The sequence below is a fragment of the Protopterus annectens genome, chromosome 1.part1, assembly GCF_019279795.1.
Source record: "Protopterus annectens isolate FY-2018-M chromosome 1.part1, PAN1.0, whole genome shotgun sequence".
Classification (NCBI taxonomy): Eukaryota; Metazoa; Chordata; order Ceratodontiformes; family Protopteridae; genus Protopterus; species Protopterus annectens.
The window spans coordinates 418,800,856-418,828,427 of NC_056726.1; the positions used below are offsets into that span (position 1 = coordinate 418,800,856).

Consider the following 27,572-nt stretch of genomic DNA (forward strand, 5'->3'; position numbering starts at 1 on the left):
AGCCTGATAGCTGCTTTATAGGTGGCATCTTGGAATCTGTGCTTATATTCTGGTCCTGGTGAGAGAAGGAGCAGAGTGCGTTGGTTCCTGACTGTTTCTGGTTGGAGAGTAAGTGTCTGTGCTTAATGTTCCTGATTGGTCTGGTTGCTATTCAAGGCATCTACCAGGAAAAGGCTACAAGCCTGCAGACCCTTGCAGCATCTGGGACATGACTGTGGATCACCAATCAGGCTGTGGCCTGCTGCTGTCTTGGAAATGGTGCTAACGTTTTGCTTCTGGTGAGACAAGAAGCCAAGGAACATTGTATCCCAAAAGTGTGAAGCTGTGGTGAGATCACCATTAGTAGTAGCCAGGCAGTAGCCATTTGTGTGACTCCCCTCTTTTCATCATTCTTGACAGGCTAATTCTTTGTTTTCAGTAAGTACTGCTTGATTTGTTTCTAGCCATTTGTGTGACTCCCCTCTTTTCATCATACTTGAGAGGCTAATTCTTTGTTTTCAGTAAGTACTGCTTGATTTGTTTCTAACTTCAGAATATCTGTCTAAATACTTCATCCTTAAATTTTCAGGGTCTACATATTAGTTTCCTTTCAAGTGTTTGGCAGTGCTCTGTAAAGACTCGGACACCTTGAGTGACATTTAAAGGGTCTGTTGCCATGGATATGAACTTTCCTACTGTCTCTGTTACCGGTTTGGTGGATACGGGCATCCTGAGGCAATGTAGAAATTGCCTCATGTTTACTGACAACCAGTTAATTCTCAAACAAACTGATTTGGTATGTGAGAGATGTATTTACACAATGTCACTGGAGGTAAAGCTCTCACATAAACGTACTCCTAATGTCATTAAGGTTGTCAATAGCACACACTCTGCACCAATCACTCACAATTCAAACCAGACATATTGACCTACATATGCTGAGGCACTTAAATGTAATGTTCCTAAACCACAAAGACCTCCTAGATGAAGTACACATAACAAATACCCTCAGCAGCCCCAAATGCACTCTTTCAGAACACCACCCACATCAACACACAGAGCTACAATCTCATGAAGCCTGTACCTCTAAGCCTGTAAGACAAGCCACCACACAATCCAACATTCTAGTCATTGGAGACTCCATCGTGAGACACACTGATGTCCCTCTCACAAGGCTGAGAAAGGAGAAAGTCCCGGTCAGTTGCTTATGTGGGACTAGGATCTGCCACATTATGCATGCACTCCGGTCATTGAACCACAATTACCAATATGACTCCGTCATAGTCCATGTTGGGAGTAAATAACGTGAGATGTACCTCCCTAGACTATATGAAGAGAGACATTTTGCAGCTCTAGGAATGTGTCTCAGGCTGGTACGAGTCTAGCATTGAGCAGCATTTTATTTTACCTTCTCCAAGGATGATGCCACAATATGAACAACAGATGATTGACTTTAATAATTGGCTTAGTTTCGGTGTCATTCTAAGGGGTGCAGTATTTGTCAGCGTGGAAGGAGATGGTCAACAGACCACGCTGCTTTGCCAGAGATGGTCTGCATCTCTCCCTTCTAGGCTTTTGAATATTAGCTACAACATAGTGCCTTTTTTTAAGCAATGCCAAACTGAAAATACTTCCGACATAGCAAATCAAAGCCAAGAAAATCTAAACTTATTACTGTTCAGTGCTAGGAGTCTACACAAAAAACTCCACTCCCTAGAAGCTTTCTTTACCCTAGAGAATGCTGATGTCTGTGTGGTCACTGAGACATGGTTTAAAGGAGCAAAGAACACATCAACAGTGCAAGGTTATAATGCCTTCCACACATTTAGGCCAGCTACTTCACAAGCAGGGACTAAAAGTGGAGGTGTCTCTAATTACTTCAAATAAATACACTTCAAGGCTGGTCAAACAGGATAATGCATTTGAGCTGCTCCATGTTCAAATCACCAAAGACAAAATCCAGTACCACTTAATTGCAAGCTATAAGTCCCCCTGTATGACCCAAGAAACCCATACCTTCTATTTCAACTTATTAGAACCACTAGCCATCCAACCCAATACCATATTCATGGGTGACTTTAATTACCCCACTATTAACTGGGAATCCTATATGACACCAAACGTACAGGCACAGAGATTCCTGGATTTTGTAAACCCAAACTTCCCTGGACCACATAGTCAATACACCGACCGGGGATGCAACCATACTGGATCTGGTTCTCAATAATATGGAGGAGTGCTGCACACTCCTAGTGTAATGCCTTTTGTGGTAAGGTCAGACCACAAAATGGTCTCCTTTGAAGTAACAATAAAACCTGGACCCCCAACTAAATCTGGAATATCCAAGAACTATTTTAAGGCTAAACTCCTATTAAGTGAGAACCTGGCAAAATTTCAAGCCCCTATAAACCATGGAAACACTGCTGCCTATGTATAATTTTTCACAGAAACCCTGTACAGGTATGTTAATAGCTGCATAAAGGCAGCTGTACCCACCAGGAAGAAGTGCAGAACTAACCCAAAAACAAGCTTCCCTGGTGGAATCAGAAAATCAGTAGGCTGTATAACAGAAGGAAGAAAATCATGGCAAAATTTAGGAGGTGCAGCATCCAGCAGGACAAAAGCACTCTCTTCAAACTAAACAAACAACTCGGAGGACAAATAGTCTGCCAAATCCAAATTTGAGGTAAGTTTGACCTCCCAGGCCAAGGACAACCACAAAGAATTTTTAACTATATCAACAACCTCAAATGCAATACACAGTTGTGCGCAGAGCTTATTGTAAATTGAGCCACCGATACTGAGCCCGAAGACATAGCAAACCTCCTGGCTGATAAATCCATCTCCAACTATACCCCTCTCTCCCGCTCACCTTCCCACAGGAAATATCATCAAATATAACCCTCTACTATCACTAGGGAACAGGTCCTTAATGCTCTGTCTGAGACCAAGAACACTGCATCAGTGAGCCCAGACAATATCCCAGGATGCCTACTAAATAGCATGAAACATGACCTATCATGGCGTCTGGAATTACTGTTTAACTGTAACCTCCAAACAGACTTTGTGTCTTATGAATGGAGAAAAGCAACAGTCATTCCTCTGCACAAAGGTGGCCATCTACAGATGTAGAAACTACTGACCCATAAATCTCACTAGTCTTATATGTAAAGCCATGGAAAAGAGTTATCATGGAGATGATCAGTAGAGATATAGTAAACCTTCAGACACTGGACACAACCTAGTTTGATTTCGTTAAAGGCAGATCTTGCTTATTCAGGGTGGTGGACTTCTTTAAGAAAGTCACCAAAACATTGGATGATGGCCGAATCATTCACACTGCCTACCTTGACCTGGCCAAGGCATTTGACACAATACCCCACTCAGGGAATTGTTGACAAATTCAAGAGATTAGGTACAAACCCATATGTCACCTGGTGGATAGCCAACTGGCTCACAGACAGGACCCAGGAAGTTAGAATTGGGGAGTCCACCTCTACAAAGGGGCCAGCTGCAAGTGGAGTTCTTCAGGGATCAGTCCTTGGGCCTCTCCTTTTTGGCATTTACTTCTCAGTAGTCAAGGCCAATATCAGTGGTCTCTGGCTGACTAAATTTGCAGATGATTGCAAATTATAAGCTGTCATTGAATCTCATACTGACGCAGATGTTCTCCAGGAGGGGCTGACACAGACAAACAACTGGCGTCAGAGCCATGGGCTAAAACTAAATGCCAAGAAATGCATAATAGCATCTTTTGGGAAGTCTTCCATCCCTGGCAAACTATATTGTATTCGCAACATACCCCTTAGAGTTGACCTGATACTGAGAGACTTAGGGGCACACATGTATAGTAATCTAGCCTTTGACCATCACGTGTCTACAGTGGTAAGGAAATCATTGTATGTTGCACAACTTATAAACAAAGGTATGGCTTCCACTGTATTCATCATTCATCAGACCTGTCATTGAGTACATTGCCTCCTTTGGTATGTACCCAAACAGGCATATCCAACAACTGGAACATCCACAGAGGTTCCTCACTAAAAGAATACAGGGAGTAAGTAAAATGTCCTATGCAGACTACTTCAAGGCCCTATCCCTGTATTCTGTCTCCTACAGGCTTTTGAGGGGAGATTTATGCCTGGCATACAAGGCATTGTCAGACCCCACTCTGATAGACCTCCTGCATATCCACAAAACAAACAGCACCAGAATTACTTGTTAAACCTTGCCTGTGATATAAATAGGACCTGCTGGAGAGATAGGTATGTATCCTAGAGAAGACCCCTTCTCTGGAAGAGGCGCCCCATCCATGTGAAGCAGAATTCCTCACTAAACCAATTCAAGTGCAACTTGGACAATTGGGTGGGGAACAGGAAATTCATCCCTGGTTTGGCACCTGTCTCTAATGGACACAGGCAGCCTGTAAATTGTTTATCTCCTAGGCCCATGCTTACAACTAGGGTATCAGAATTTATTAGAGAGTTGGGATGCATGACTAGGCTTAAAAAACCCTTCTGGTCATTGGCCTAGTAAACACCTGTGAACCTATGGACCTTTGACAGCATTTCATACATTTTAGTGTCATACATTTTATCTAGTACCACTAGTGCATTGCCTTTATCAGCTTCAGTTATAAGAATATCATTGTTGTTTAACAAACTAGAAAACACACACTCATTTCTTTTTCAGACATAGTACCTAGCAACAGGTTTCTTAAGTAATTCTGTAACTTGCAATTCAGTGGTAATCAGAAACATTTCTAGTTGTTTTTTTCAAAAGTGGTTTATACGCACTAAGTTTATGAAACAAACCATCATTTTAGTTTCAGATTTATACAGAAATTTAAAATTCAATTTTCTAATAAAATCCCTCTGGCAGATGATTATATCACATTTATTAGCCCTTTTAACAGGAACAAAGTTCTGACCCTTGTGTGAGGGCTGCCAGCGTAGCTCAATAGAATTTTGTAGAAAATTCAATGTCGTTTGTAAATATTAATATAAACCACAGGTTTGGTTTACAAATGTAAAGAGAACTATAGGTTGTGATTAAACTATATGTTGTACTGAGCTTAAAAAATGTAACCACAGTGCACTCTGCTGGAAGAAAGCGGATAAGTCAAGCATTGTATGACAGTTTGATCTCAAGCTCTGAGACAGGATGTCTGGGCCAGGAAATTCTCTCTATTGTCTTGATTTAAGTGATACTAAGGTTTTACATTATTGCTGTGGCTTCCTGGCCAGGTGCAGCTTACTAAGAAATGTAAACTTTGAGTTTCTGTTAGCCTGGGAACTAAAGAAGTGATAAAAAATTATATAATGTGAAATGACTCAGCAGTACTGGGTGCTTATCAATTTAAGACTTTCTCAGAGAAAAAGACATTTTGGATTTTGTCTGAACGTGAACACATCAACTCACCAGCAGTCTGCCTTTGCTCTGTAAGTAAGATAGTTATTTAGAACATTGATTTCTCTTAGAGATAAATTGAAATAGCCAGGTTAGTCTAGCTGTTTTCTGTATTTGTCAGACTATTCTGCAATATTATTTTAAGGCATTTTCCTGTGATTTCTGAACTATTGATTAGCACTGTGTTGAATTGATGAGATTTGTCTTGTGTTTTTATTTATTATTAAATATTTTTAAACCTTTCAGCTGTGGCTGTTTTGTGTAGAGATAATTTAAACTCTTACAGTAAATTGCATGTATTTGGTGATGCTGTCCAGTCCACTCCAATAGCTTTAGCCCTGGGTCACACTTACTATTTGGATAACAGTAATATTACACAGTGAAATTGGTCATTCTTTGGGAAGGTCCTTATTAGTAGCTGATAAGAATAGTTGGTGGCAGTGATTACTACCTCATAGCCTGGCAGGAAAGGGCATAGCTGGAGAACCTGTACCAGCCTTGCCCAGGAGTGTCTTGTTTGTATATAAACCAAATCTGTGTGTGTGTGTGTGTGTGTGTGTGTGTGTGTGTGTGTGTGTGTGTGTGTGTGTGTGTGTGTGTGTGTGTGTGTGTCAGCTACTTGGACAGGGACAAGAAGCACTGGTTGGACAGAGGGTACTGGAGGTTTTGGGTTGACTACTTGGCTGAAATCTGAACCCTATAGCTGTGCCAGTGGGGAGTCTTACTGGGGATCTGGAGAGAAGGGAGAAACCAGCCCCAGACTGACTGTGATCTCTGTGTGCTCTTAAGGGAAATTGTACTTTACTGTGTGTGTACGTGTTATCCTTCCCAGTGTGCACGCTCCTCACTGGTGCTAGTGGTGAGGATTGAGGCTCCTTGATTACTGGGCCAATGCACAGGCATAGCACATTGCTCTAAACTTTGCATGCTTCATTGTCTAAAACAAAAGACAAATTTACAATTTTAAAAGAATTGTCAACAGTACCTAATGTCTGCTTTGATAATTCTTCCATCCCTTCCATTTTCTCTTCTGAAAACCTGTGTTCCATAGTACATTTGAAGAAGTTGCTACCTCTGTCCATGTTCTGTTTGAAGTTCCTGCTTGCTGATGCACCTGCATTAGCTGAAAAAAAATGGAGCATTGATAAAATTACATGCCTGACTTGTGTTTAAGATTAAATGGACTAAAAACATTTTAACTGCTTATTATCCATATCTGCATAACAGAGCTTCTAATTTCTCAGTTTTTGTATTATCTTTTGTTTAGTTTCTTCCCACATATCCTTAGTTGCCACTCCAGAATCATTTTTAATCCATACTCCTAAATATTTCAATGTGAATTTGTTCAATCTCGCCGTTCATTCTTACACATGGGTTCGGAGCTGATCCATCGGCTCTGAGTTGGACGCTTTACTAGCTGAAGATCACAGAATAGCTCGAGGCCAGGTCCCAATCCCATGATGCTCTCTGTCCTACCTCAGAATTAGTTTGCTGCTGTAACAGATCGGTGGTCGTCAGAGAGTTTGGGCCAGTTTGTGCTTTATATTTTCATCTTTTACTAATTTTTTCTGCATTTAGCTGCATAATATTTCTGAAATTTACAGTTGTATTGCTTAATAGGCTAGTTAAACTTTGCTTGCTTTTTTGTTTTCAAGTTTGAGGAGTTTCATCCTTTCAGGATGGTTGCTCTTAGGCCTTTGGCCGTATTTTCTTTATTAATCCCTAAAAGTATTTATAGTGTGTTCTAGCTTATTATTACTAAGCTGATAGTGTGCTTAGGTAGTAGAATTTATATATTTTATATATATATATATATATATATATATATATATATCGATATATAGATAGATTTCTATGTTAGAGTTAGTTTGTAGTGTTGTGATTAGCTTGACAGTTGTTTCAGTGGTCTGACACTTAGTATTGTTACACTATCACAGTTTGCAGTGTTGTGTGTGTTTGGTTTTTCATTGCTGTTTTACTGTGTGTTGCTCCTAGTATGTCTGACCACAAGGAGAAACAAAAATCAGGGTTTAAAAAGTGCCCAAAATGCGGGCAGAAGATGTCCATCACAGACGCACATGTGAATTGCATTTATTGCTTGGGGCCTGTTCACTTCCAGGAGGATAGCTGTATCTGCCACTCCTTCAGTAGCAGAGTTTTACTGGAGAGTTGAAGGAAGATGGTAGATAGAGGCTTATTGAAGGCAGATTTCTAGGAGTCCTTGGACAAGGCGAACCATACCTCCAAGTCATTCAAGGAGCCGAAGTCTTCTAAGGCTTCCTCAGAGCCCAAGTTATCGGCTCCAAGCCTTACCGTGAAGGTGCCGTCGCTGGCTTCGCAGTCTTCAGAGCCGTGCACCGAGCCAGTTTTATGGAGCTGGTCACTGGTCTTGGAGTCGGTCTCCAAAAGTTTGAGGTCACCTATCCTCCAATCGGTGGCGTCTTCGGTTCCTTCGATTCGTTCTTCGAGGACCCTCTCTGATGTAGATGTCGACCAGATGGTGCAGAAACTTCTCGAGAACCTGGCACTTGCTAAGTTATCAGCCTCAACCCAACCAGTTTCGGAGCCTAAGACCATACCACCTGCTGTGACGACTACTCCGAACCGAGCAGGGCCTTCGGAGCCGGGGGAGGAGGATCTGATGGTTGTGGAGCCTTTAGAGCCGAGGCCTGTTCCAATGCCATCGGCTCCATCAACCCTGACTTCTTCGGTTCCATTGGAAGAGTTTGGGAACCGACACACTCTGGTCTGTTCCGGGAGGGGAGAGTCAAACCGATGCGTCAGTTCTGACCCTTCCTCTCGGGGCTTTGGCATGGATGAGCTCTGCTCCATCCTCTAGTTCAGAGCCCACTGCCTCGGCACTGGAGAAGTTGCTGTCTTCTTCGGAACAGTCAGCTTCCTCGGGTCGGAGCAGCGGTGCCTTCGATGCTATGAGGAGGGTTGTGTCATCCAAGATGCACACTTCGTCAGGTCCTTCCTCCTCCTCCTCCCCTAAAGTGCCGCTTTCTGCCTCTACATCCCAGGTCCCTGTGAAGTGTCGAGACCCGGAGCCTCAGCTAACCCCATTGGGTGACCCTTGCCGTACTGAGACCTCACCAGAAGCTCCCACTGATGAGGTTCTCAGGAAGAGACTTTGTAAGAAGAGGCATTTAGACGCCCCGCAGGAGTCTTTGACATCAGACACCGACTTAGAGGAATCGGAAGGGTCCCCTCGGAGGATATCTCCTTTGCTGATATCCTGGAAGTCCTTAAGCAGAGGGGTGACTGGCAGTCCATTCGCCCTACTGAGGATGAGTCGGCGCTCCTGAAGGCCTTTTGGTCTCAACCTTCCACCTCCTGGGTGACTGCGCCTTTGAGCTAATGGAGTTGGTTGCTCAAAGGGCATGGGAATCTCCTGATACTATGGAACCAGTTCCTCGGAGGCCTAGCAAGTTTATCACCTCCCTCAAGAGAAGATGTTCCTCACTAAGGGAGTTCTGGTTGATGCCATGGCGGTGGAGGCGGCCACCAAGAAAGAGATGTCTGAAACCTCTTCTACTGTCCATCATCCTAATAGGGATTCCAGGACTTTGGACAGGTAGGGGAAATGCATCTTTAGTTCTGCAACCTTTGCTATGCGATCGCTTAACTACTTGACCCATTTTACCCATCTTCAAAGAGATCTCCTAAAAGAGCTAGGAGATACTCTGCAGGGTAGTACAGATGGGGCAGTCTCTGAGAAGGTGACAAGCCAGCTTAATACCCTTAATTCCATAGTGAACTCATCCAAGCAGCTCATTTCCTATGCAGCCAATGGTTCGAGTCGGGCAGCGGGTTCAGCAATAGCTCTTCGGAGATGGTCCTGGATGCGCTTATGTTCCTTTGCAGAAGCCTTCAATTCTTACTATGTCAGCACCCCATTTGATGGCGCTTCTCTTTTTGGGCCCAAAGTCAAGGAGACACTCTCTAGGTGTGAGCAAGAGGGAAAGACTATCTGCCATAGGAGTCCATTTTTCCACCCCTACCAGACCATACCCCAAAGGGTAGAAAGGTGGAAAAATGAGGTTCTGAAAGTCCCAAGGAGCTTTCCAGAACGCATGTAGTGAATCCCCCTCCAGGGGCAGAGGAGGAGGTAATAATGGAAGACGCCGCCCCGGCAGCAGAGGGAGGGTCTGCAGAACCAGGGCGACAGGGATCAGTTCCTTGGTAAGCCCTATCAGCACTCCTGAAAGGAGGCCCGACTGTCCTACTCTGGAGGCAGTCGGGGAACACGTGGCTTTGTATCTGGATGCCTGGCTAGGAATTACAACAGATTCTTGGGTACAAAGCATCGTTACCAGAAGTTACATCATTCCATTCTTAGAAACCCCACCTGATGGGAAAAAAATCCCAAATGTTCCACCCAGTCTCAGGGATCAAGCAGCCATAGAAATCCAGAGGCTGCAGGAAAAAAGTCATCCAGCCAGTCCCAGCAGACCAGATAGGATCCAGATTCTTTTTAGTTCCAAAGAAAGCAGGGAACTGGAGGCCCATCTTGGATCTCCGCAGACTCAACCCATTTGTAAAGAAGGAGAAGTTCCAGATGGTCACGCTTCAGTCTATTCTCTCATTCCTCGAAGTGGGCAATTGGATGCGCTCTATAGATCTCAAGGATGCATACTACCATATCAAAATGGCCAGGCCACCCAGAGATCATCTGCGTTTCCGGCTGAGAGCCAGTCACTGCCAATTCCGAGCACTGCCCTTTGCACTCACAACAGCCGCAGAGTGTTTACCAAATGTATGGCAGTGGTTATGGCTCACTTGAGACATCTAGGATCCTGAGCGTTTCCGTATCTGGATGACTCGCTCCTTACCGCCGCCTCCAGGCATCAACTAATTCTGTCCAGGGATCACACACTCAATCTCTGCTCTCAGTTAGGCATCACTATCAATTTCGAAAAGTCTGTGTTGTCGCCATTGCAGTGTATCTCCTTTATCGGAGCAGAACTAGACACCACCACCGCCACAGTAAAATTGCTCCTGGACAGAATAACCACTCTCCGAAACTAGGTCTCGGACATTTTGCAGAGAAGAAAAGTACTGGCCCATCAAGTACTGAAGCTACTAGGTACCATAGCAGTATGCTCATAGCAGTTCTTCTGGGACGTATGAACATGAGGATTCTTCAATGGTTACTCTTCACCCAGTGGTCTTACCAACAACTTCCCATGTCATTCTTAATCATGATTACGAACTCTTGCAAGAAGGATCTTCGCTGGTGGTTGACCAGCCAACAAGTTACAGTGGGTCGACCATTTGTTTCTCCCCCGCCATCTGCCACGGTGACCATGGATGCTTCTCTGATGGGGGGGGGGGGGGGGAGGGCTTTTTCAGGGAAGAACAACTCAAGGCACCTGGTTGGAGACAGAGTCACAGTTGCATATCAATGTTCTGGAGCTGAGAGTGGTGCTTTTGGCGTTGCAGCACTTCCATGACTCTCTGCCTTTAGGGACGATTGCAATACAAACGGACATGTCAGTGGTCTGGTACATCAACAAGCAAGGGGGAACCAAGTCTTACCACCTGTGTCGCGAAACCTTGAGAATTTGGCAGTGGGCAGTATCCACCGGGTGTTTTCTGATAGCAACGCATGTCCCGGGGAAATCCATCGATGTCCTTCAAGGATGCATCTGCAGTCATAACAAATGGGTTGTCCTGTCGTCAGGCAGCCCTTCGGTCGGCCGGATTCCAAAGTCTGGGTCCGGCTTCGGCTGATGTCGCATTTCACCCGACGTCATCTCTGCTGGTCTTCGGGTATAAAAGCATCAGCCGATGCCATTTTCCTCAGTCTTTCTTGCCGCGTGGCGCCCGAAGCAGAAGCTGTTCGCAAGTGCCGGTCGGTCAGATCCAGAGATTACTACTACCGAATACTACTTCGAAGACTTCTAAAAGCTAAGTACCCGTTGGGGACTCTTTCTTGCCTCAGCCGATGTCAGAAAAAGTAAATAACTGTTTAACTTGTGGGAAACAAATACCTCATAAAGATTTCCACTCTTACTGCCTACCTTGTTTAGGCCCAGACCACGACGTAGCAGCCTGTTTAGCCTGTGCTTCCTTCAACCGATTTAACGCTTAGGCCGGTCGGAGTTTGCTGAACAGTTTTTGGCTCAGATTTTGCGTACATTATGCCGCCGGATCCTCCGACTACCCAAATTGTTAAAAACGAAAGAAAAGACCGACACTCGCGGTCCGCGGTTTCGGCCGAAACCACGGTTAGGCAAGCATGAGTGTCTCGGTTTCGGCGAAACCGAGAAAACGGGTCAATCTTCAGCCGAATCCATAACTACTACTGAGGCTCCTGCTACCTTAGTTGAATCGGCCTCTGAAGTTTTGCCTACTACTGTGGTTCCTAGTGAATTATCAGACACCATCCCTTTGGATGTCTCTACCCCAGCACGTGGTGCTGCTAGGCCTCCTGCAGCCATGTCTATAAAGGCCTTTGCCAGGGCTAAAGCAGCCAAAACTGTTAAATCAGTGCCTGTTAAGACCCCCTCACATAGGCCCACTTCAAGTTCACAAATGCTTACTCTGGCAGAGGATTTAATCTCCTTAATTAGGGGATCCCAATCTCACCCAGACAGGGCCTCTCAGCCTCCAGAAAAGAGACCTAGAGCAGAGCCCCCTGAGCCAGTGTCCTCTGATGATTCTTCGGATGACTCAGAAATTACAGATCAGCCAGAGGCTCCTTTTTCTACTTATGAAGATTCCGATGCTGAAGAATCCATTCCATCTGCCTCTCCACCAGAGGAATTTTCCTTTGGGGAAACCTTACATGCCATGAGAGAACAATTCCAATGGCAGGGACAAGATTTCTCAGATTCAAGAAAAAGGCTTAGGACCTTTCTGCACTTACCACAACATAGACCCTTAGCTATACCTCCAGTTCTGCCTGTTGTGGATGATGCATTTAATGATGTTTGCACTGCTCCTGATACTTTACCTCCAGCCCCTGCCAAACCAGATAGATTTTCCAGGGTGCCAGACACTCATCACCACCTATACAAGGCCCCACTTGCAGATCCTGAGACTATATCCCATGGGCCTAAGGCAGTAACTTCGACCTCAGCAAAAAACCCTCTCCCTTCTGAAAGGGAATCCAGGTCCTTAGAGAGATGGGGGAAAAAAGTTTACACCTCTGCTACTCTCTCAGCTAGAGCTTTAAACTGTCAGTTTCACATGATCCAATACCAAGAGTTTATGCTTGATCAGTTAACTAAGAAGCTGTCCTCTGATGACTCCTTAGATAAGAAATATGTTTTAGAAATGGTGAATAACATTCAGCAGGTTAGTAACCATTCTTTAAAATGTGGCTATGATGCACTGGAGGCTTCATTTAGATCAGCCATGACTGGCACAGTGATAAGAAGGCATGCATGGTTGAAGGAACAGGTTTTGCCGGATCATGTTAAAGCAAAGCTGTTAGATGCTCCTATGGATAAGGCCAGTCTATTTGGTACACCTGCTCAGCAAGTAATGAAGAAAATGGAAGAGAAGGCAAAATCTGTACAAACAGTTAAGGATTTCTTACAGGTTCAGCCCCCAAGGTTTAGCAGGAACTGGCCTACCAAAAATTGGTCCTTTCCAGACTCCTCAAAATCTCAAAGAGGCAGGAATAGACGCTGTAGAGGCAGAAATCAATCCAGAGGAGGTGCCTATAGAGGACGCCAGTGGCAAGGCAATAACCAGAGAGGCACAGACACAACCACTGCCACTGCAACAGGACAATCACAGTGACTTGACTCTGACACCGCCTACCAGGGAGCAAATAGCAGCACCTTTAGGCGGAAAGTTAGCCTTATTTTCGAAAAATTGGCACTATATCACAAAAGACAAGTGGATTTTGCAAACCATAGACCAAGGCTACAGGTTCAACTTCCACACCTTACCAGTAAAAAGAGGAATGCCAGACCTACCTCCAAATCAAAAAACAGAAGCTCTAAAGCAGATAGCTCAATTAACAAAGATGAGAGCTGTGGAAAGAGTACCAATAACACAACAGGGCAAAGGATTCTACTCCAGACTCTTCCTAGTACCAAGAAAAGAGAAAAGTTGGAGACCTATTCTCGACCTGTCCGTCTTAAACACATACATCATTGTACCAAAATTCAAAATGCTAACCCTACAGCAACTTCTTCCCATGCTGGGCAAGGAGTGTTGGCTGGTAACTCTAGATCTCAAGGAGGCATACCTGCACGTCCCCATACAACCAAATTGCAGAAGATACGTCAGATTTCTTGCAGGATCAGAGCATTATCAATTCTCAGCATTGCCCGTTGGCTTATCTACTGCGCCCAGAGTATTCACAAAATGCCTGGCATCAGTAATCGCTCATTGCAGGCTACAGGGAATCCAAATTTATCCATACCTGGACGACTGCCTGTTACAAGCGGACAACAAAAGCAAGCTGACAACAGATTTACAAAGAGTCATTTGCTTACTACAAGCCCTGGGATACACAGTCAATTTAAAAAAGTCAAGACTGATACCATCCCAGACAAGAACATTCTTGGGTGCGGAATTGGACACAGTAAAACAAATGGCATTCCTAACTGCAGAAAAACAAGCACAACTCCCTCTTTACTTCTTGGCATTAACAAAGCAGCACAAACTAACAGCAAGAAAAGTACTGCAGGCCTTGGGCTTCATGGCATCATGCATAATCCTGGTCCCCCATGCCAGACTGCATATGAGAAAACTACAGTGGTACCTAAAGAATTTATGGTCTCAACACAGGCACAGCTTAGAAACCAAGATCCCACAAATCCCATGCCTGAAACAAGAGTTCCTATGGTGGGCTCAAGCATGCCAGTCAAACCCAGGCTTGCCCTTCCACAACTTTCAAGCAAACTAAACCATCACAACGGACGCCTCAGACCTAGGCTGGGGGGCACACATGTTGGACAAGTGCATACAAGGATTGTGGACTCCAGACCAGCTGCACCTGCACATAAACCAAAAAGAATTGCTGGCAGTAAAACTAGCAATCCAGAAATTCAAACCATTCCTCAAAGAAGGCCATTTAATGATAAGGACAGACAACACCACAGTCATGTGGTACATCAACAAACAGGGAGGCACTCATTCATACCACCTATGCAGAATGACTCTGGACCTTTGGAATATGGCTCTGAGCTACAACATCCAGTTACAGGCAATATTTGTGCCGGGAAAAGAAAACACCCTAGCAGACATGTTAAGCAGAACCACCTCGGATGCTCACGAATGGATGCTACACCCGGACATCTTCAAGACCATCACAAAGAAATGGGGAATGCCACAAATAGACCTATTCGCATCCCCACTCAATCACCAGCTCAAAAAATTCTGCACAAGGACATGCCACCCACTAGCATGGAAGGTGGACTCTCTATCCTTCAGTTGGAAAGGCCTGACAGCATATGCATTCCCACCTCTGCCTTTGATGCACAAGGTACTACTGAAAATCAAAGAGGAACATCCAAGGATAATTCTGATAGCTCCGAATTGGCCAAGACAACACTGGTATCCTTTGCTGAGGAGCATGTCTCAGGGGAGAATGTGGCCAATACCCCTGATGCCTTTGATGTTAACTCAGAACAACTACAACATTATGCACCCAAACCTAAAAACCTTGCAACTGACTGCCTGGAACATCACATAACAGCTACTAACCCAGACTTATCCCAAAGGGTTAAAGACATTATCCTTGAAGCCCGCAGACCTTCAACAAGAAGGAACTATGCAGGAAAATGGAAAAGGTTTGTCATTTGGAGTACTGAAAGAGGAAAAGATGTCTCGAACATAGATATTGCTAACATCCTGGAGTACTTGGCAGAGCTTCTACATACGGGCCTGTCCTATTCCTCCATCAAGATACATGCATCAGCTATTTCCGCAGAATACAGCCTCGATCCACCTGTCTTTTCGCATCCTCTACTCAGGCAATTCCTCAGAGGGATCAAGAATGTAAAACCTCCTAGGAAACCACCATTACCAGCATGGGACTTGAACTTTGTGCTAGAAAAATTGACACTCCCTCCATTTGAACCAGCAGCAACAGCAGATCTTCAACACCTATCATGGAAAACTGCTTTCCTACTGGCAATTACTTCAGCAAGGAGGGTTTCGGAACTACAGGCCTTAATGGCAGTACAATCCTTCCTAATCTTCCATCAAGATAGAGTGTCCATGAGAACTAATCCTACTTTTATGCCCAAGGTGGTATCCAGAGTGTCTTTAAATCAGGCAATCCACCTACCTACCTTCTTTCCCAATCCACAGAACAGGGGGGAAAGGCTGCTGCATACCTTGGATGTACATAGACAGTTACGCTACTACCTGGACAGAACCAAAAGTAACAGAAAAACTGACCAGGTTTTAGTAGCCTATGCAACAGGAAGGGAAGGAAAAGCAATTTCCAAACAGACAATCTCCAAATGGATAGGAAATTGCATAAGATTCTGTTACTCCTACCATGGAAAACCAGTTCCACAGAACATAAGACCTCATTCTACAAGGGCTACAGCCACTACCACAGCTTTCTTACGAGGAGTGGCAACCAAGGACATTATTGAGGCGGCTACTTGGACCTCCGTGCATACATTTGCCAAGCATTATAATTTACCTCTATACTCTAGATCCCGAGCAGGGTTTGCCACTGCTGTATTGCAAGGGATCCTAACTACACCATAATTCTTCTTCCTCCTCCCTAGTTTGGCTATGGTATTCTACCCATTTGTTATGACTGCAGATGCATCCTTGAAGGACATAGTACAGTTTTGCACCTACCATAAATGTAGATGTCCGAACAGGATAGCATCTGCAGTCAGGATTACCCACCCTCCTTCCCCTCTGTGGTACTCCTAGGGTATTTACTCTCCTAATAGCTAGCTGGGGGGGAGTCTCTTATGGTGTATTTGTTTGTATATATGTACATACATGCTTATTTTTGTGTTTGCCTTCTACTATTTTGGAAACATTGGCATTTATCCAAAATTTAGCTTTCCTAGAGGGCAACTGGCATCTGGGGCAAGAAACACTGAGGAAAATGGCGTCGGCTGATGCTTTTATACCCGAAGACCAGCAGAGATTACGTCGGGTGAAATGCGACATCAGCCGAAGCCGGACCCAGACTTTGGAATCCGGCCGACCGAAGGGCTGCCTGACGACAGGACAACCCATTTGTTATGACTGCAGATGCTATCCTGTTCGGACATCTACATTTATGGTAGGTACAAAACTGTACTTTATAGCTGACAAACTGAGCAGAGCTATTCTGTTACCGCACGAGTCGTCTCTCAAAGACGAAGTTTCAGAGATGGTTTTCCGTAGATGGGGACAGCCTTGCTGTGACCTGTTTGCATCCTCTGAATGCCAAATGCAGAAGCTACTTTGCCCTGAATCCCCCTCCGTGGGACAGCCCAAGAGACTCGCTCGTACACGATTGGCCCCCGGAACTCCTGTATGCCTTCCCACCTATACCTCTGATTCTGAAATTCTTGCAGAAAGCCAAAAGCTTGGGAAGGACTGTAATCTTAATAGCCCCTTTTTGGCCTCGCCAGATTTGGTTCCCCTTCCTCTGACTCTATCAGCTGGAGGAACCTTGGATTCTGGACCTAGTTCCAGACCTGCTGACACATTCGTCAGGGGCCCTCCATCCCTCCCTTTGTTCCCTCAGACTGCCAGCTTGGCTGCTCTGATTCCCAACCTAGCCATTTCACACAATTTTTTTCTGAGGTACAGCACATTCTTGTTTCTTCGCATAAGGCTTCCATCAGAAAGTTGTATGCTAGTAAATGGAAGCAGTTTGCTTTTTGGGCCTCCCAAAATAACATTGATCCTTATGTTGCTCCATTTGCTAGTATCCTGGAATTCCTATCAAATCTTTTTCATGAAGGTGCTGCAGCTGCCACTGTTAGAGTTCAATTGGCTGCAATTTCAAATTTTCACCTCGGAGCTGAAGGTTCTAATTTGATGTCTCACAGATTATGTAGGGCCTTCCTCAAGGGTACCATTCATCTTAGGCTGACTGTTAGACAACCCTTTACTCCATGGAGTCTAAATTTTGTGTTGTCACATATTATCCCCCCCCCTTTGAGCCTGCATCATCCTGCCAGTTGAAGTTTCTTTCTTGGAAAACTATTCTTTGGTGGCCATTACTTCAACATGTAGGGTGTCTGAGCTTCAAGCCCTTTCTATCAAACCCCCATATTTGGTGTACCATCCATTCAGAGTATCACTGAGGACTAATCCTTCATTCCTGCCAAAGGTGTGTTCAAAGACTAACCTGAATCAAACTATCGAACTTCCAACCTTTTTCAGTAATCATTCTAATAAGTTGGAGTACATGTTGCATAAACTTGATGTCCACAGACAAGTGAGATTCTATTTGGACAGGACAAAGGAATACAGAAGGTCTGACCAACTCTCTGTATCTCATGCTGACACTAAGAAAGGATTACTAGTCTCTAAAGATACCCTTTCTAAATTAACTGACTGCATTAAATTTATATACTCTTCAGCGAACCAAACATTAGAGCATGGTGTGAAGGCGCACTCCACTAGGGCTGTTTCCACTTCTTCTGCTTATGCGGCTCGATTGCCTTTGGACACTATATGTGCAGCTGCCACTTGGTCTAAGCCGCATACCTTTATCACTCATTACAAAGTGGACAGGGCCTCCAGGGACAGGGCTTCCTTTGTTTCCATTGTCCTCAGGAATATACTCCCTTGAGCCACCCAGGATTAGGGTGCTTGGGATGCTACCCATGTGTAAGAATGAATGGCGAGGTTGAGCAACTTCACATAAAAAAAGTTATGTACTTACCATAACGTTCCATGCGAGTTGTTCATCTTGCCTTCATTCTTACATTCCCACCCACCTTCCCCCTTCAGGTTCTCGAAGAGCAAGTAGACTTGGGGTCTGGTGGTCTTGTTCTGGGACGTCTTACTCCGGCTGGAGTATTTATTGAGTTACATCTGTTCATGCTGGGTTCAGCAAACTAGATCTGAGGTAGGACAGAGAACATCATGGGATAGGGACTTGGCCTCGCGCTACTCTGAGATCTTCAGCTAGTAAAGCGGCCGACTCCGAGCCGATGGATCAGCTCTGAACCCATGTGTAAGAATGAAGGCAAGATGAACAACTCACATGGAACATTATGGTAAATACATAACTTCTTTTTTTATCATGTCCCATTAATATGGATATTGTGGAAACGGTCTGTATGTGGATAGATAATTTACTACTATTGTTTTTGTTTTAGCTTCATTAATTTTGTATCCCTAAAAGATTTGAAACGGTCTCAAAATGTTCCACAAAACTATAATGTCCTTTTCTGGTTTTATCGCTTATAAAATTATGTAGTCTAGAAATAGACAGCTTTTCTTGGCTACAATACCAGTTATATCCTTGAATTTCTGAGTCCCTTATTTTATATTTGCCAGTGGTTGTAAATATAATGCAAGTAACAAAGGTTCCTCTGCTCAAGCAGAAATTATCAGAGAAGAACCCATCCACTTTAATTTTCTCCTCCAATCACTCATATATCCTCCTAATCACCATATAATTTTATCAGGGAATGCAAACGCGTCCATTGCCCTGCTCATAAAGTCCCAGCGTACTTCGTCAAATGGTTTCTCTGCATCAAGACCCACCCACAATAGTGGTATTTTCTTACATTCTGCTTACCTCTGGTTCATCAGTGTTGTGTTAATGTTGTTGAATGTTTGGCTCCCCTCCACAATGCAAACGTTCTTAACAGTCTGTCTTTCAATTTGTTTGAAACTGTATGTTGATTTTTTTTCTGTTTCTCGAAAAAATGTCTTAACTACATAATTGTTCCATGAATAATTGTCTCTTTTTCTCTCCATACTTCAGAAGAACTTCTAAAATCTCACCATTCTCAAAGAAAATGTCACAGTATGTCCCTTTGTTTATTAAAATAAATGCTCCTTCCTCCTGTGGCTTTATGCCTAAAGACACAACTATTTTGTCCCAAATTTCATACCTGTCCAATTCCATTTCTTCATTATACTGAATTCTTACAACATACGTTTCTAATACTTCTATCTTCTTCTTCTCCTTTTCTGCTTCCTTTTGTGTCCCTACTATTTCTGCAGTTTCTTCTACCTTTCTACTCTCCTGCTCAATTTCTCCACTATTTCACCCCACGAAGCTTCCTTTCCTGTTTCCAGTTCACTCTGTTGCAACAAATTCTCCCGTATACAGTCTTGCAGCTCTCCAGACTGGAGGGTTGTAATTATAATTTCTCGCTCGCTCTTCGACCCTTCATATAACTCCATTTGGAAGATTTCTTCGGAATCTTTCATCCAATCTCCTTTCCTAAAACCAGAACATTTTCTTAGCTCGTAGTAGAAAGCATCAAACTGTATTGCCGGCATTCACCTTAGCTCCACTTCCTTCTGTCACCATCTTTCCTTGCCATTCTCCCAGCCACCTTCATGCTAGGAATGGAACAGACACTCCCACTCTTTAGCTGCATGCAGGGAGTGCTGTAACAAGTAGGGGAAATTCCCAAATACCCAGACCAAATTTCCCCTAATAGTATAAATACCACCTTGGGTCTCCCCTGAAAAGAGGCTTCTAGCCTAGTGGGACTAACATGGTCAACAAATGGAAGATAGATAGGTAAATAAATAAAATATAATGACATTATCAGTAATATATATTTTTTTTCATTTTTGTGAATTTGCTGTGCCAGTGCAATACATCATCACACCAAAATAGCTTTATAAAAGACGTAAGTACTTGTGGTGTCTTCTACACATACAGCTGTCACCAACAAAAATAAAGGCCACTATACAGGACTTCACCGAGGTCCTTGACTCTTAAAACACTGAAAATTAACAGCCTCACTCACACCAGCTGTCTTCTCTAACCTCAACTGGTTTGCTAGTTACTTCAAAGAATCTTTTCAGTTAAATGCTAGCAACACATTTCAACAGTCCCACAAGGTTCCATCCTTGGCCCCATCATTATTAATGTTTTCATTTATTCCCTTCCTACTAATATCAAAGAAACTAAGTCCATACTTTACACTGATGACATTTTTGCTCATCCACTAAGGCTGCGACTCTGTCAGTACTTCTGAAAATCCAAACAGTCTACATCTGTGCTGTTGGACAGACAACTAACACTGAATACAAAAAATGTGTTTTGGATTCCCTATGAATTAAAAAAAAAATTTGACACACACACATCCCCTTGTTATGCAACAACTAGCCATAAAGCACTTCCACTTCCTTTCCTTTAAATATCTTATGGTCTTGCTCTACTTAGTCCTAAGTTTCACTTCATATAAGTAAACTTAAAATCAATATTAACTCAACCATGTGTGTCTACCACAAAATCTCCCACTACCTAACCTCTGAAAGCAAGAATGTTAGAGGCAAAAATATATTAATACCATAACTTGAATATAGCCGTCCCCTGCTGACTGATATCACAAGAAAAAAAAACATATTCAAACCCTTTCCTACACAAAGTCTTCCACTTCTCTCACCAAGGACTGAACACCAAAGCATTGCCCTTCAAAGAAGAATCTGGCTACACATTCTAGTGTGTGCAGCTGTCCTTCTACTTTGTTTAATGCACACACAATTGTATCTAGGAGTTCTGCTCCCCGTTAGCACATTGATTTTTTTGTAGAAACTACCTCTCATCTGTTTCGCTTCCAGTCTTAACAGTGCAGTAGTTTGTCAGACCAGCTACTCATGCCTTTTCCATTTTAGCACTCACTCTCTGAGACTCCCTGCTTAGTGAAATCTGCAGTATATAATAAAACGTTTTTCATGCTTAGACAAACTGCTTGAGTTCTATATAAGTGAGCTTTCTGTTCTTGATTCAACAATTCCCCAGCAGGTTAACAGAGCTGCCTCCCCCACTTTCACTTACCGCACTGTATTACTTCTGTACAACTTCTCCTTCTTATCAGATGGACTCATTGCATTTTGTAAGTATGTCTATATTGTATTGCTGCAATGCTTTTTAATTTACACAGTCATTACTGTTTTGATTAAATGTTTTCAGTTTTCCCGTTATTGCTGCTTCTCTAATGTATTCCTGCAGTTTTTCTGTTACATATATGTGACTTTCTGTACTTGTGTTTGCCTGTTTCTTCACTGCTGTTCTTTTAGGCTGTGACTGAAATGGGTGCAATACAGATCAGTCTGCTACCCTTGTCATAAACTTGAATAATAAAGAGTAAAAGCATCAAACAAGTGGCATTAACTTAAATTTCACTACAGTCATTTTGATGACTTGAAATGAGCAAAAAAGGTCAATAAAGCATAAGTTTATAGCAAAATTAGCATTTGTGTTTATCTATTCTCATTAAATAAAACACGCATGCATCATTCTAGCAAATGCAAATCAGATTTCTCTCATCCTTTTGCAAAATGCTGAAACAGTCAAAAGGTTTCAAATAGTTCCATAAAGCTGCTGACAGAAGTGGAATGTATGCAGTATCATGCTTAGATTAAAAGCACTTGTACACATTTAGGCAGTTGTCCATATTCTATTTGTTTAACTGCTGTTTTTCTTGCTTTCCACCAGGTGTGCATCGAGACATACGTAGCAAGCTGTCGACAGCGCAGTATCAACACTGCTGTGCGTGCAACACTTAGCCAGATGTTAAGTGATTTGACTCTGCAGTTGCGTCAGAAGCAGGAAAATGGGGTGAGATTCAGACATGTGAATGTTATACTTGTCTGCAAGCATTATTTATTCACAATTCTTCTTGAACGTACTTCAAAACAGCAGCTTCTACACCTTCTTTTCCGCTTGATACACAAACTGTTCAGTTATGAAGACTAATGTTCTATCATAGTGTAACCTTTCCATTTCTTCTATGATTCATTTTTTATTTTTAATTTGTTTGCCAGGGTAGAGCTCTGAACTCAAGGGACCAATTTCTTTCTTGGCCCAGAAGTACAGAAAGCATCAAAACAGAAGTATACAAAATCTTACAATTCAGTAAAGTTAGTTGCAGTTTAATAACTTGGAACAGTAAATATAATGCAGTTCAGTAACACGTGAAATGGATTGTATAAAATTTATTACTGCACCTCTATGTATATTACCACATATTTACACGTAGACATTGTATACAAAATATGTTTTTATAAATGGGATGAGGGGTAAATAATAGGAAGATGGGTAGTGTGAGTGAGCTAGAGGTTGAAAGTATGAGTTAGTGATGAGTTGAAGTAATAGTCTCCTCCCAGCTGAACATTATAAGTGAGAATATGATGGTGAACAGAGGTAAATGAAGGATTATGTTACATGTAGTGAATGATGGTGTTTGCATTTAGGGTAGTTTCAGTTCAGTTTCCTTTTCTTTGGAGTAAACAGTTGGGCAGTCCATGTCTTTGTAGCAGAGCATTCTGCAGCCCATAATAGAAGGCATCATAATATTCTGAATGTAGTTTAAAGATGAAAACTAGGTCAACAAACTAGGAGTCCTAAAAGGAAGTTGAAACATGCTGTTACCATAAGGTCTTTTATTTGGATTGTTATGGGGAGTTGTGATGGTTTCTTTGTGATATACGTGGTTGTTTTTGGCTGTATGTCTGCATAAAGAAAGAGATGGGCATTTTAATTTGTGTTTTGGATCAAGATTGTGTGAATATTTGTGGTGGTCATTGGGAGAACGTCTTACTGCAATTGAAGATAAAGTGGCAGTGCGATTTGGGAATTTTATTCCTTGGTCTGAATAAAAATTTCAAGCTAAGTTCTTCCAGCTGTTTAAAAAACTGCTAAAAGATGTGAAAAAGGCTGTACAGCTGCATGCTTTGTACTGGATTTTATTTTTTAGAGTTAATATTTATATGACTGTTGTAGTTCTTGGTAGTATAACAGTTAGCCATCACCTAACTAATCTAAAGGGGCTCAGTCATTGTGGAAGCCAGAAGAGCCAGGTGAAAAAGTGGAAGTGAGAGGTCATTCACTTCACCCATCCTGACAGGAAAGGAGGCAGTTTGGTTCATTGTCACACCCCAGCAGTAATATGGGGATTAGCTGGAAACATATAGGACAGGATGATGCTGCACTGCACATAAACTGGCCAGGGGTGCCCACTTGTGTTTAATGTACCTGTGCCCTCACAGATAGAAACAGTTGGAGCAGCAGCATAGCTGCCTTGGTTAATGGTCACATTTGGTGAAGGACTGCATCATTGTCAGGTTAGCCTACCTCTAAGCTAGCCTACCTAGTCTGACTGGACTCTCACCTCTAGGGTGGGAATTTATTAAGGGTAGGACTCCAACTCTGACCAGGGAATGAATAGGTCTGGTCCTTGCCCATCTATTGAAGGAATGAATTGGCTGATAGGGTGCAGGTAGGGGAGCCACCAGGTAAGTCATGTGTGAGGAGAAAACAAAAAATGGCTCACTGTGTGTTCTCTGCCTCATAGATAAGGGTGTAGGGTTCAGTATTCACTTTCTGTCAGTATCTATGTGGAGTATACATGTTCTCCAGATGTCTTCTTACGATTTGCCCAGATGCAGCAGTTTCCTCTCACTTTCCAAAAGCAAACTGCCTGATAAGTTAAATGCATGTATATGGACAGTTTAACATAGACAGCTGGTTGTGGGCTAAATCCTAGCTGAAAAGAGTCAGGAATGGATCACTTCACTTACCCACAAGTGAATAAAGTAAATTAAAACATGATTGGGACCTGCAGAGTTGCAGGTTAGTTCACCATCTGATGTGCTGTAAACAGCAATGCATCAAGCTGTGATTCCTGAAGAGTACCAGCAATACTGTTGTGTTTGTGTGTGGGGGGGTGGGGGGTGGGGGGGGGCATTTGGTGCAGAGACTTCCACTTGAACTGTATTCATCCAGCTTCCTAACTAAAGTTATCTGTGTGTTCAATAGCTGGATGGTCATGTGTGCTAGACAGTGTTATAGCAAGATTTTGGCAGGGGAGGTTGATACATGGTGACTATTTCAATTTTCTCCAACCACAACTTCAGAAATAATTATCAATGCACGCGTGCATGTGTGTAAAGATATATTTATATAGACGGAAGAACAGATCGATAAATTTATGGAATTTGTTAACCAGGGTAGGACACTGATCCATTCTGCTCAGTTTCAGCATCAGGCTGAGTATAATACACTGTAACTGTTACAATGATTACAAAATAACACAGATACAATGAAGTTAAATGCAAGTAGCACAAGATAAGCACAGCTTAAAATGTATACAAAGATTCAGTAAACATCAGCATTCAGTATATACGAGGCTTAAATAAAGGAGCCAGTACTGGATGTTTGTATTGAAAAATTAGGTAAGAATAGAGGATAGAGAGAGTTGCAGAAGAGTTGGTGGTAGGTTTAGGTTATATGACCTGATGGATTGCAAGTACATTTATCTCAGTTTTGCATGACATTTAAGCAGTGATCAGAACTTTAGGTTTAAGTTCTATTGGGAGGGATTCCGCAGTTTGGGGACAGGAATTGAGAAGCCATGATCAGAAGTATGTAGTCTGGATTGAGGGATTTGAAGAAGAAGCTTGATGATTTCTAAGACTGTATGCCGGGGCTTGTCTTACTAGCTTAGAAGCAAATGGAAGACCAATTCAAGTTGGGGGAAGACCTTTTCCAATTGTTGGCCAAGAGGAGTTGGAGTGAAATGGGGGTAGCAGGGCATTAATCTTTACTTGTTTTACTCCAAATGTATATTGAAAGAGAGGAAAATAAGGGCTCTGCAGAGTTCTTTTTTTTTTTTGGTGCCAGATAGAATACGTTTTGTTTTTGATTAAATTCATAGGTGATTACTAGGCTGATTGCCCTAGGAAGCCCTTTGTAAGCTTTTGTAAGCCTAGCCATGTTTTCCCATTTGTAAATCACAGGATACATTACCCAAAACTTATAGTTGGGTTTACGTAACATTTACAAAGCTACCTTTGTCTATTCAGGACATAGGTTGCCAGGAAGAACATATTCTGTTTATGTTGCAAACAAGTTTTTGGTCCTGTTATCAGGTATTTCTAATACTGTTAGACTTGGGGATGTGCAGTACCATCAGTACTGGTTCAGAGGATGCCTTATAAGTCAGGCATAGATGACCTCTCAGTAATCTGTAGGAGCCTGTGTATAAAGATAAGGCCATAAGGTGGTGTGCACCTTTTTTTTTTTCCTTTTGTGAGGCATCTCTGTTGCATATGCCTAGCCATGTACAATATCGAAGGGAGCATTTTATTTATTTATTTATTTTATTTTACATTTGTTGACCGGGATAGTCCAACTGGATTAATGTCCATTTTCAGTGGAGGCCTGGGAAGAAAAGCTCCAAGGCAAACAGATAAGTAATAACAAAAAAGGTATATTACTAAGGTAGACAGATAAGTAATAACAAAGAAGATGTATTGCATATGAGATATTGGCCTAATAAGGGCAGAGTATAATAGAATAATGATATCTTTGTACCTGGATGCCATCGTCTTGCTTTTAGGTTGCACAGTATAGAATGATTTCCTTAAAACAGAGTGGTTTCAGTTCGTTGAGGTGTGGTTATCCTTTGTTTATAGATGGGGGACTTGTAGTTTACCTTGATGTGGTATGGGACGTGTGTTATTGTGAGTTTGACATGGAGAATCTTGATTGCATCATACTGCTTGATCAGTCGAAGTGACTGTTTTAATGAATAGTGAGACACCTCCACCTTTTGTTTGTTCCTGCGCAGTAGCTGATCTATACATGTGGAAGGCATTACAGAGTTGCACAGCCAGGGTGCTCTGTGCAACTTTAAACTATGTCTCTCTAACTACACAGATATTCAAGGGTAGGAGAGTTTGCAGGGTGTAAACTTTTTTTGTTTAGACTCCTGGTACTGAGAAGTAATACCTTTAGATTATCCTGAACTGGTTTCACTATGTTGGAAGGTTTATCAGGTAGGCATTGCTTAAAAAAAAGTCAGCATGTGGGGGTGGGCAAACTTTTAGCCAATATTTGAAAGCTTATATGGACAGGTGCAGACCATCACTGGCAAAGCAGTGTGGTCTGTCAGCCATATCCTTCTAAACAAACAAATATTGTACACCCTTAGAATGATGACAAAAACTAAGCTAATTGTTAAAGTTCATAGGTGTGTACTAGGCTAATGGCCCTGGAGCCTTTACAAACCTAGCCCATAGGATTACCCTGACATTGTGTCACCTGGCCCTAGTTCCCAGTGCCTCTTGAGTAGAGCCACTGGAGTGATCCCCTGGGTGAATTTTCTATTTCCCATCCACTCATCAAGGTTTCTCTTGAAGAGGGCCAGTGAGGTACTCTGACATGTATGGGAAGTCTGTTCCATAGCAAGGGCAGCTCTGGGTTATGAACCTGTCCCTGCAGCACGTTCTGTTGATTGTTTATTGATTGAAGTTAATTACCTTTTGCTCATATTGTGGCATCCACCTCAGAGAAAGTAGAATGCTACTTAGTGGTAAGCTCATACCTACCTGGGGCACCCAGTCTGAGACCTCCATCATGTCTCTCTTCATATAGTCCAAAGGGCATGTCTCTGGTCAGTTACATCCATGTGTACAATGTTAGAGTTGTAATGGTACTTATGGTTCAGTGACCCGAGAGCATGCATGATTTGACTGATCCTGGCTCCTGGTAGATAGCTGACAGTGACCCTCTCCTTGCTTGATAAGTGGAATATCTGTGTCTCACCATGGAATCACGTATGATTAAAGCATTTATTTGCGTGGAGGTTTGCCTTATGGACTTGCGAATTGAAGCAATGTGTCTCCTGGTGGATATTGCTTTGGTAGAATGTTTGTGAGGTTGTTGAGGATCCTCATTGTTATAGCTGCATCTGTGAGCCCCTTGAGGTATGGGTAGTTTACTTCTTAGTGCCTCAGCATATACACGTCTATGTTTTTGGTCTGTAGTGTGAGTGGTGGGTAGAATGTGATGTGTTTCTGACAACCTGTTTGATAATTGTAGTGTATGTATGTAAGAGCCTTACCTCCACTGACGGTGCATAAGTACATCTGTCACATACTGTGTCTAAGAACTATGTATTTTTCAGTAACCATGAGACAATCGCTGCATTGTCTTAGGATGCCCATTTCCATCAAGCTGTCTGCAGAGACAGGAGGAAAGTGTGATCCATAGTTCCAGATGTTTATTGCATGGATTACAACAGAAATTGTACTGAGAGGGT

The 27,572-nt window shown here is 42.8% G+C and overlaps 1 protein-coding gene across 1 annotated transcript in view; it reads left to right on the forward strand.

The window, feature by feature from the left end:
• The window catches only part of ARFGEF3 (ARFGEF family member 3), a 2,280,599-nt gene that overhangs the window by 696,273 nt on the left and 1,556,754 nt on the right, over window positions 1-27,572 (forward strand). Inside the window, exon 6 of the mRNA XM_044087095.1 lies at window positions 21,965-22,087. Coding sequence (XP_043943030.1) covers window positions 21,965-22,087 — 123 coding nt within the window. The remainder of the gene's footprint in view (window positions 1-21,964; window positions 22,088-27,572) is intronic.